The 12134-nt window shown below is 42.4% G+C and overlaps 1 protein-coding gene across 3 annotated transcripts in view; it reads left to right on the top strand.

Moving 5' to 3' along the window:
• Positions 1-5572: 5572 nt before the first annotated feature.
• Positions 5573-12134, top strand: part of LOC122555449 (ubiquitin-associated and SH3 domain-containing protein A-like) — a 237518-nt gene continuing 230956 nt past the window's right edge. For 2 of the 3 annotated variants that reach the window (XR_015758771.1, XM_087992423.1), the window contains exon 1: positions 5573-5776. Coding sequence is in view for 1 of the 3 variants with exons in the window: in XM_087992423.1 (XP_087848549.1) it covers positions 5664-5776 (113 nt within the window). In the remaining 2 variants the exon portion in view is untranslated. The remainder of the gene's footprint in view (positions 5777-12134) is intronic. The other variant, XM_087992424.1, reaches the window with a different exon arrangement.

A 12134-nucleotide genomic window follows, 5' to 3' on the forward strand; every position in this document is an offset into this window, starting at 1 on the left:
TTCCTGCAATAGATTATGTTTAAAAAAAAACAGAGTATTTTGAGAAGCAAGGGTTATTTTCACCAGGGTAGAGAAGGTTAAAGGGAGATTTGAGGCAGGGAAAGTTATGAAGGGTTTTGTTTTATATTACAGAGACTGTTTCTAGTGGCAGGTAGGTAAGTAACAAGAGTACGGAGATTTAAAATATTTGGAAATCCGGGCATTTATTCTGGATTATAAGATTTAATTACTCACAGTAAGATTTATTAGCAGTACAATAGTTCAGTCGAGATTCACTCGGAGGTTACCTGGAATGGAGCACTTTAACAATGAAGGGAGGATAAATAAACATAGGACAGTACAAGCCCTTTGTCAACCTTGTCTGTGCTGACCATGATTCCAGTCTAAACTAATCGCATCTGCCCTCACAGGATCCATATCCCTTGATTCCACGGATGTTCATATATCTATCTAAATGTCTCTTAAATGCTGCTATCATATTTCCTCCTACCACTTCCTTTGGCAGCATGTTCCAGGCACCAACATCTCTCTGTGTAAAAACACTTGCCTCGCACATCTCCTTTATACTTACCCCCTCCTCCTTAAACGTATCCCCCTTAGAATTTGACATTCCCACCTTGAGAAAGTGACTATGAATAAGCACCCTACTGATGTCTCTCTTTATTCTATATACTTCTATCAGGTTAACCCTCGGCCGCCAATGCTCTCGCGAAAACAATCCAAGTTTATCCAATCTTTCTTTATACATATTACACTCCAACCCAAGTAATATTCTGGTAAACAGGGAGGTGATAGCCTAGTGGTATTATCACTGGATGTTAATCCAGAAAGCCAGGTAATGTTCTGATGGACCCAAGTTCAAATCCAACTGTGCCAAATGGTGGAATATGAGTCCAATAAAAATGCTGGGATTAACAGTCTAATGATGAGCATGAGGTCATTGTTGGTTGTCAGGGAAAAAAATCCACCTTGTTTGCTGATGTCCTTTAGTGAACCAATCTGCCATCCTCAGCTAGTCTGGTCTACGTGTGACTCCAGACCCACAGCAATGTGATTGACTCTTAAGAGCCCTGAGGGCAATAAGGAATGGGAAATTAATGCTGGCCTAACCATCATTCCTTCATCCCAGGCGCAGTCGAACCAAGCTCCTATACAACTGAAGCAAGACTTTACGATTCCTGTATTCAAATGCTCTTTCAGTTTCCATGACCCTTCCTGATAGTTGGGGCACCTGCCTTCTGTGACTTATCAACAAGGACAGCCAAGTTCCTTTCTACATCTACACTTTCCAATCCCTTACCTTTAAGAAATACTCTGCACATCTGTTTTCCCACCAAAGTGGGGGCCTCACATTTTTCATATTATGTTCCATCTGTCATGTTCTTGTCCATTTGTGAAGCCTGTCCAAATCTTCCTCACAAGACACACATTCCCACTTCACTTTGTATCAGCTGCAAACTTGGAAATATGACTTTGGTCCCTAGCTCCAAATCATTGATAGCGATTAAGAACAGCTGGGGCCCAAGCACAGATCCTTGTGGTCTGCCAGTGTGAGTATGTATTCCTCCATTTTCTCCTCATCTCTGTTTTCTGTCTGTTGGCCAATCATTAATCCATTCTAGTACTTTCTAAATTATGCTGATAGGATGTAGATGTCACTAGGTAAGGCCAGGATTCATTTCTCATCCCCAACTGCCCTTGTATCAGGTGGCTCTCTAGGCCAATGATCCAAAGTCAACCTGCTCAACTGACCACATGCATGTTGCAAATATTTGTACATTACATTTCGGTATTTAATATTTTGGTGTTCTTTCTTTCTGTAATTGACTTCTCTCTGAATAACCTGTTCAGGCCCCTTGAGCATAGTCTGGCATTAATAAGATTGTGGCTGATCTATTTGTATTCTAAATTCCACATTCCAATCTACCCCGATGCTCTTTAATTCCCTGCCTAACAACCCAGTGTATGTATCAACCTAATAAACCTCTTCTGAAATGCCTCGAATGTATTTTGAGTTCCAGCAGGTCAAGGGGTGTGAGCAGTGACCGGGCAGTGAGCAGGGAGCTCAGGACGTCATGAGCAGGAGGTCAGCAGTGACAGTTCCAGCTCAAAGAATAAAGAACAAAGAAAATTTACAGCCCAGGAACAGGCCCTTCGGCCCTCCAAGCCTGAGTCGATCCAAATCCACTGTCTAAACCTGTCACCCAATTCCTAGGCATCTGTATTCCTCTGCTCCCCACCTACTCATACATCTGTCCAGGCGCATCTTAAATGAATCTACCGTGCCTGCCTCTACCACCTCTGCTGGCAACACGTTCCAGACACCCACCACCCTCTGTGTGAAGTATTTGCCGCGTGTATCCCCCTTCAACTTTTCACCTCTCACCTTGAAAGCATGACCTCTGGTTATTGAATCCTTTACCCTGGGAAAAAGCTTATCTCTATCCACCCTGTCTATACCCTTCATGATTTTGTAAACCTCAATCAGGTCCCCCCTCAATCTCTTTTTTTCTAATGAAAACAAACCTAACCTATTCAATCTCTCTTCATAGCTAGCACCTTCCATACCAGGCAACATTCTCATAATTCCTGATGAAGGGCTTTTGCCCGAAACGTCGATTTCGAAGCTCCTCGGATGCTGCCTGAACTGCTGTGCTCTTCCAGCACCACTGATCCAGAATCTGGTTTCCAGCATCTGCAGTCATTGTTTTTACAACATTCTCATAAACCTTTTCTGCACCCTCTCCAAAACATCCACATCCTTTTGGTAATGTGGCGACCAGAACTGTACACAATATTCTAAATGCGGCTGAATCAATGTCTTGTACAACGTTAACATGACTTGCCAGCTTTTATACTCAATACCCCATCCAACGAAGCAAGCATGCTATATGCCTTCTTGACCACTCTATCCCCCTGTGCAGCAACCTTCAGGGTACAATGGACCTGCACTCCCAGATCCCTCTGCCCATCAACGTTTCCCAAGGCTCTTCCGTTCATTGTATAATTTGCTCTAGAATTAGTCTTGTCTAAATGCATCACCTCACATTTATCTGGATTGAAAACCATCTGTCAGTTTTCCGCCCAACTCTCCAGTCTATCTATATTCTCCTGTATTCTCTGACAGTCCCTTATGCTTTCTGCTACTCCAATCTTCATGTCATCTGCAAACTTGCTGATCATATCAACAGTGCCCTCTTCTAGATCATTTATGTATATTACAAACAACAGTGGCCCCAATACTGACCCCTGTGGAACACCACTGGTCACCTTTCTCCATTTCAAGAAACTCCCTTCAACTACTACTCTCTGTCTCCTGTTGCTCAACCAGTTCTTTATCCACCTAGCTAGAACACCCTGCACACCATGTGACTTCACTTTCTCTATTAGTTTACCATGGGGAACCTTATCAAATGCCTTACTAAAGCCCATGTATATGACATCAACAGCCCTTCCTTCATCCCTTCCTTGTGTTGGGCCGAAGGGCCTGTTTCCACACTGTAATCTAATCTAATCTAATCTAAATCTAATCTTCCCCATTTTTGAAAAAGTGGGCGGCACGGTGGTACAGTGGTTAGCACTGCTGCCTCACAGTGCCAGAGACCCGGGTTCATTTCCCGCCTCAGGCGACTGACTGTGTGGAGTTTGCACGTTCTCCCCGTGTCTGCGTGGGTTTCCTCTGGGTGCTCCGGTTTCCTCCCACAGTCCAAAGATGTGCAGGGTCAGGTGAATTGGCCATGCTAAATTGCCCGTAGTGTTAGGTAAGGGGCAAATGTAGGGGTATGGGTGGGTTTCGCTTCGGCGGGTCGATGTGGACTTGTTGGGCCGAAGGGCCTGTTTCCACACTGTAATCTAATCTAATCTATCAACTTGGTCACTTCCTCAAAAAAATATCTCTGACTTCTCCCCTATACCTTCCTCCAATTACCTTAAAATTATGACCCCTCATGATAGCCATTTCTCCCCTAGGGAAAAGTCTCTGGCTATCTATCTATGCCTGTAATTACCTTGTACACCTCTATCAAGTCACCTCTCATCCTTCACTCCAGTGTGCAAAGCTCTAGCTCACTCAACCTCTCTTCATAAGACAAGCCCTCCAATCCAGTCAGCATCCTGGTAATTTGCACCCTCTCAAAAGCGTCTACCTCCATCCTGTAATGAGGCAACCGGAGCTGGATACAATATGCCAGGTGTGGTTTAATCAGGGTTTTATAGAGCTGCAGCAAAACCTTGCAGTTTTTAAACTCAATCCCCCTATTAATGAAATCCAAAACACCATACGTCTTCTTAACAACTCTATCAACTTGGGTGGCAACTTTGAGACATCTATGTACATAGACTTCAAAATCCCTCTGTTCCTCCACGCTGCCAAGAATCCTATCTTTAACCGTGTAGTCAGCATTCAAATTTGACCTTCCAAAATGAATCTCTTCACATTTATCCCATTTGAACGCTATCTGTCACTTCTCAGCCCAGCTCTGCATCCTGTCGATGTCTTGTTGTAGCCTGCAACAGCCCTCGACACTATCTACAACATCACAGGCCTTTGTATCATCGGCAAACTTACTAACCCACCCTTCCACCTCTTCATCCAAGTCATTTATGAGCCTACTTATGCTCCAATTTCATATTTTGTATGTACTTTTGAATTCTGCATTTGTTCTCCTTTTGAGTAATACTTTGCATTTTATTCTTCCTGCCAAAGTGAGTGTCATAGAGCGATAGATCTTACAGCACGGAAACAGACCCTTTGGTCAAACCCGTCCATGCCAACCACATATCCTAAATTAATCTAGTCCCATTGGCCAGTATTCCTCTCAACCCTTCCTATTAATGTACCCATCCAGAGACCTTTTAAATGCTGCAATTGTACCAGCCTCAACCACTTCCTCTGGCAGCTCATTCCATACACGCACACTCTCTGCTTCAAAAAAGTTGCCCCTTAGGTCCCTTTTAAATCTTTCCCCCACTCATCTTAAACCTATGCCCTCTAGTTTTGGAGTCCCCCATTTTGGGAAAAAGATCAGTGGCCTGACAAATTTCCAGATTGGACTCTGTGTGTCAGAGTTTTGTCAACTCAGTATATTGGTATCCATTTGCAACATATGTGTCAACTTCACAACTTAGCTTCCTGCCTACTTTTATGTCAATTGCAAATGTAGCCCTTATGATTTGGCTCCTGTCATCTCAATGATTGTGATGTAAAGTATAAAACGCTGAGACCCCAGCACAAGCTCCTGTCAAATCACTCAATTACATCAAAGCATTTGTGGTTCAAGGAGCAGCAGGTCAGGGTAGGTAGAGGTGGGCGTTGACAGCCTTGACTGTGACACCCATATCTCCAGCCTGGATCAAATTCACATTCTGAAAACAACCTTGTTTCAAGTTTCATTTTACTCTTTTGTATTAATTATTTAAACTGAAACCCTGATTTCTATTTTGTTTGAAATTTATTTAAATATTAACAAAAATAGTTGTGCAAACTCAAGATTAAAAGATCAAACTGCAATTATTGCATTTCTTCTGACTCTTTTGAGCAATTCACCAGTACCTGTGCCTTAAGAGTTTTCACAGTCACTGACAGGAAGCCATCTGCTCAGAAGGTCATATGGCTGTTTGAGGTTTCACTGCAAACGACTTGGTGCTATTCAAGAAACTGTGAGATGGCGGAGAGTAAGATTGAGTTTTCTGTGAAATGTTCCACTCAGCTAAAAAGCAGAAGTACATTCTCCTTGCTGGAGGCTGTTCTTTCTATGGGTTACCCAGAACACATAGCGTGAGTTATTATTTTAAATTTTTAAATAACCTGTATTAACAAATATCTGTATTTTTTAAGTTATGAAAATTTGTTTTCTTGACTTTTGGTTTCTCAAAATCAGACCTGTGAAAATTATTTAACAGCTGTTACTTTGGAACTGGTCAGTAAATTGTTCAATTGTTTAAGAATTTAGAGTTTAATGGGGGTAATGGATCAGAGAGCTCAGATTTTCATTAATCGGCAAAAAAGCCAGAGGTGAGATGGCTGGAGAGAATGGTTACTGTGCAGTGAGTTTCAGAACTAGGGCTCACCGTTTAAAAATAATGGTTTACCTGTTTAAAACAGAGATGAGGAAACAATTTTATGTCTCAGAGGGTTGAGAGTCTCCAGAATTCCTTCCCTCAAAAGGCAGTGGAGGCAGAATCTTTAAATATTTTTCAGGCAGAGACGGATAGATCCTTGATTCCCAAAGGAATGAAAAATTATTAGAGATATGCAGGAATGTAGAATTAAGCTGAAAACAGATCATCCGTGATCTTATTGAATGACAGAGTAGGTTTTACGGGTTGAGTGGATGGTTTGCGTTCTTTACTTAGAACATAGAACATAGAACAGTACAGCACAGAACAGGCCCTTCAGCCCACGATGTTGTGCCGACCATTGATCCTCATGTATGCACCCTCAAATTTCTGTGACCATATGCATGTCCAGCAGTCTCTTAAAAGTCCCCAACGACCTTGCTTCCACAACTGCTGCTGGCAACGCATTCCATGCTCTCACAACTCTCTGTGTAAAGAGCCCGCCTCTGACATCCCCTCTATACTTTCCTCCAACCAGCTTAAAACTATGACCCCCCGTGTTAGTCATTTCTGCCCTGGGAAATAGTCTCTGGCTATCGACTCTATCTATGCCTCTCATTACCTTGTATACCTCAATTAGGTCCCCTCTTCTCCTCCTTTCCTCCAATGAAAAAAGTCCGAGCTCAGTCAACCTCTCCTCATAAGATAAGCCCTCCAGTCCAGGCAGCATCCTGGTAAGCCTCCTCTGAACCCTCTCCAAAGCATCCACATCTTCCTTATAATAGGGCGACCAGAACTGGACGCAGTATTCCAAGTGCGGTCTAACCAAAGTTTTATAGAGCTGCAACAAGATCTCGCGACTCTTAAACTCAATCCCCCTGTTAATGAAAGCTAAAACACCATATGCTTTCTTAACAACCCTGTCCACTTGGGTGGCCATTTTAAGGGATCTATGTACCTGCACCCCAAGATCCCTCTGTTCCTCCACACTGCCAAGTATCCTATCCTGAATCCTGTACTCAGCTATCAAATTCGACCTTCCAAAATGCATCACCTCACATTTATCCAGGTTGAACTCCATCTGCCACCTCTCAGCCCATCTCTGCATCCTGTCAATGTCCCGCTGCAGCCTACAACAGCCCTCTATACTGTCAACGGCACCTCCAACCTTTGTGTCATCTGCAAACTTGCTGACCCATCCTTCAATACCCTCATCCAAGTCATTAATAAAAATTACAAACAGTAGAGGCCCAAGGACAGAGCCCTGTGGAACACCACTCACCACTGACTTCCAGGCAGAATATTTTCCTTCTACTACCACTCGCTGTCTTCTGTAGGCCAGCCAATTCTGTATCCAGACAGCTAAGTTCCCCTGTATCCCATTCCTCCTGACCTTCTGAATGAGCCTACCATGGGGAACCTTATCAAATGTGTTCAAGTTGTGGAATATGCAGTAAGAAAGGATAGCAGAGCAAATTCCAAATTAAGTTTCAAAAAGGATTTGGATAAGTACTTGAAAGGAAATTGCCAGGCTGTGTCGATAAGTGGATAGCTCTTTCAAACACTTGTCATAGGCACAAAAAAGATTAAAGAATTGCGGATACTGGAAATCAGTTGTCATACACTTTGGGCCTACATGACGTCATCTATGTTCTATGTTTCTAAGTTTCTATGAATGATGTGGATTATGATATAGAATCTGGTTAACAAATCATAAAGTTATTATACAGTTAATAGTTAAGGATATTTCTGAAGAGGTTTTTTTTTATTTTAATGACACAACAAATATCCACCAATATTATCATTAGAAATCTCAAAGGTTTGAAATAAACTTCAATCAATGTGGGTATTAAAATTGGGCCATTTGATCAATTGAACAATTACACAGGTTTTTACCATCTCCCAGGCTCTTTATTCAAAGATTTCCACATTGAAATGTTAAAAAGGATTTTGCTTCTTCGCCACTGTATGTGCACAGTACCTGCTCACTGATTGTGTAAAAAATGCTGCAGAAAGAACTGGGCATCAGACTTTTCAAAACATATTTGCACCAAGTTTCCAAAGGAGGTCCTGCTTACATTCAGGCAAGCAAGTTGCCCTGAGATTTTGTGAATACAGACACAACTGAGCTCACTTTCACGACAGAGTCACATCTGGAATATTAACGAGAAAGAATTTGCATTTCTTCACACAGTCAGTTTGTTCTTGATTTGAGGATGATGTTTTTTCAAGACAGTGCGTTTCTGCTGTGAGTCTCCAAGTGACTGCACAGGCTGAATCCTAACTCACAAATCCATGGCCACATTTGTAGGATGTCCCATGGGTTGGGGCGATTGGAATTTCATTTCTTTTCCTTCTCGGCCGTTGCTAAGTCATTATTAAGAAGTTTGACCTTGATGTATGATCTAACTTGAATGGCAAAATAGTTCAAGGAAAGCTTGAGATTGTCTTGATGGCAATAGTTTTGTGTTTATTTTCTTGAGGGGGACAAGGGAAAAAGCATTTTCATCGACTCTCCAACCATGAGGCCACAATCAGCAGGTGCTCTTCTTCAGCCTATCCCACAAGTACACTGTGACAGAATCCATCGGTGAACCACCATCACTGGAAACATTGCAACAGGCCTTCAATAAGTGAAAGAAACAGATCATGTGACTTTGATGAAATTCTTGTCAGTTAGATTCATCTTAGAAAGGGATATTGGGGATAGATGGGAATGTGGAATTCAAAACACAGCCACCATCTTTCTGAATAGTGGAGCCAGATCAAGGGGTTGAATGGTCTACGTCAACTCCTCTTTTATTGGTCTATATGTTCATGTTCCAGCTGGGGTCTTCAAAGATGCTGTGCTTTTATCAGATCAAGACACCCTACACTCATCTTGTGGATTTGAGGGGAGAAATCCCATTTCAGAAATCGCAGCTATTGTCAGGAAGGGAGATAAATCATGCTGTGGAAACTATCAAGGCAGGGAAACGCCCGACTTGCATTCTCCTGAATTGCCTGTTTCCTGTGTCTGAGGAAATCCTCTTCTGTGGCTGTAGACCTTCACAGGAACCTTTCACATGGCCACTGTTATCAGAAAAATCTGATAAAGATGTTGAGAATGATACCCTGAAAACTTCACTTCATTTTTTGAGCTGACAAAGCATTCAAGTCAATAAAATTGCATTTTCTTTACCACTTTGTAGGACGTCAGGACATTCGAACACAGTCACTGTTGTAATGCAGGAGACAGCAGGTGATTAGGTTTGTCTTGTTAAGAACAGGAGGGCTGAGCTGGTCAAGTTTATTAGGACAGTGTCTGAGATAATTGTGAACTTTTACTGATAAAGCAGCAAGTCTCATTATCCATCAATCCAGACAGGTGACAGACTGCCACTTTGAATGGGATCTGGTATTTGGCTCAAATATGTGGTCAGCTTCTTTAATATCCTATCACCATTGTTAACAGCTAACCCGAGAATGCAACTTTTAAAAAAAAGGTTTTGTGATTTACACATGAAAGAAGTGAAACTATCACTGTATTCTAACAGATGAAAGGTTTAACAGACAATCAATTTTTCAATGTATAATTTCAGTTACATCACACTGTAAATTTTTGCTATAAATTCTGTGTTATAATCGAGCCCTCCACAATCACCTGATGAAGGAGTGTCGCTCCAAAAGCTAGTGTGCTTCCAATTAAACCTGTTGGACTATAACCTGGTGTTGTGTGATTTTTAACTTTGTATACCCCAGTCCAATACCGGCATCTCCAAATTTTTAATATGCAAATTATTCACTACCTTTGCAAACAGGCCAAGCTAAGATCAGGACAAAATAATTTTGCAGAAGCTCTCTGCATCCTCGACTTTAAGTATTTTTTATTCATTCACAGGATGAGGGTGTCACTGGCTAGGCCAACATTTATTGCCCATCCCTAGTTGCCCAGAGGGCAGTTAAAAGTCAACCACATGTAGGCCAGATCAAGTAAGGATGACAGGTTTCTAAAGTTCATTAATAAACTAGATGGGTCTTTTCCCAACAATCAACAGTGGGTTCATGGTCATTGTTAGATTCTTAATTCCAGATTTTTAAAAATTGAAATCAGATTCCTGTATCTGCCATGGTAGGATTCACAGCTGGGTGCCCAGAATATTCCCTGGGTCTCTGATTTAACAGATGAGTGATAATATCACTAGGAAATCCCCCTCACGTGGTTCACACCTGGACAAAAGAGCTGAATTCCAGAGGGGAGGGGAGAGGGACGGCCCTTGACATCAAGGCTGAGTTTGGCCGAGTGTGGCATCAAGGAGCCCGAGCAAAACTGGAATCAATGGGTATCGGGGGCAAACTGTCCGGTGGTTAGTCATACCTGACACATAGGAAGATGGTCATGTTTATTGGAGATCAGTCATCTCAGCTCCAGGACATCTCTGCAGGAGCCCATCAGGGGAGTGTCGACAGCCCAACCATCTTCAGCTGCTTCATCAATGACCTTCCCTCCATCATCAGGTCAGAAGTGGGGATGTTCGCCAATGATTACACAATGTTCAACACCATTCACCACTCCTCAGGTACTGAAACAGCCCATGTTCAAGTGTAGCACGATCTGAACAATATCCAGGCCTGGTATGAAAAATAGCAAGTAACATGTGTACCACATAATGCCTGACGATGACCATAGAATCATAGAATCCCATATGTTACCATCACTGAATCAACCACTATCAACATTCTGGGGACTATAGAAACTGAATTGGATTACCAGTGGTATAAGATCAGGCCAGAGGCTAGGATTCCTCCAGTGAGTAACTCACCTCCTAACTCCCCATAGCAGGCTACTACCTACAAGGAACAAGTCAGGAGTGTGAGGGAATACTCCCCGCTTGCCCAGGTGGATGCAGTTCAAACAAAACATTCAGGAAACTTGACACCATCCCGGACAAAGCAGCCTGGTGAATTGGTGCCACATCCATAAACATGCAGTTCCTCCTGCACTGATACTCAGTAAAAGCACTGTACGATCTACAAGGTGCACTGCAGAAATTCAACAAGGCCTCTTCAACAGCACATTTGAAACCTATGAACACTTCATCAAGAAGGACAAGGGCACTAAATACCTGGGAACACCACCACCTTCATGTTCCCATCCAAACCACTCATTATCCTGATTTGGAAATATATCGTAATTTTTTCAGTCTTGCTGGATCTACCTGCAACATGTGCACTGTTTGTGAAGGCAGCTTACACCACCTTCTCAAAGACAACACAGGATAGGCAACAAATGCTGGCCAGCCATAAAACCCACATTCCATGAGTGAATTAAAAAAAACGATTCTTGAGGTGCTGGGACTACTTCTGATGCACCATTTTGAAGATTAAAAAAAACCTATCTTACAGCAATTCTGACGAGCAAGCCGAATACATCATTCAGTAACAGCACAGCTTACATACTTGTGTTTTGAACTTTATATTCCCACTTTCCCAGATTACTGAGGAATACTTGTTTAAAAAACAACCAATGTCCCTCAGCAGGACCTGAAGAGTATTGGGATTACCGGCCTGTCAGTTTAACGTCAGTGCTGCATAACAGAACCCATTCCTACCCATTCCTACCCACTGTCTGTAACTTGTGCTGAAAGCCAACATTCTGTGAGAATGTCATGTTCAGAGTTAATGTCACTCCAACAGTGCCACATTTGACTCTTCTGAGAGGTTTATTTTGCAATTCTGCCCATAAATAGGGACAAATCTTCTTACAAAGGGTCACTGAGGAGAGCTCAATGATATCTGAAGAGGAATTCAAAGGGTTCAGATACTTAAGACTGTCAGTGAGTGAGGACCATATGAGCATAAGATGCGCCTGGACAGATGCATGAGTAATTAGGGAGCAGAGAGACACAGGTGCTTAGGGAATGGGTGACAGGTTTAGACAGTACATTTGGATCGGCTCAGGATTGGAGGGTCGAAGGGCCTGTTCCTGGGCTGTAAATTTTCTTTGTTCTTTGTTCTTTTTCCTCATCAAGCAGCCTGGTAATTCCAGGAATTGGTCCAGTAAAACTTCTCCGAACTGTTTCCAAAACATAAGACTG

This window comes from Chiloscyllium plagiosum, unplaced genomic scaffold (genome assembly GCF_037043375.1).
Source record: "Chiloscyllium plagiosum isolate Xiang-an unplaced genomic scaffold, Cpla_swu_hap1 HiC_scaffold_12, whole genome shotgun sequence".
Taxonomy (NCBI): Eukaryota; Metazoa; Chordata; class Chondrichthyes; order Orectolobiformes; family Hemiscylliidae; genus Chiloscyllium; species Chiloscyllium plagiosum.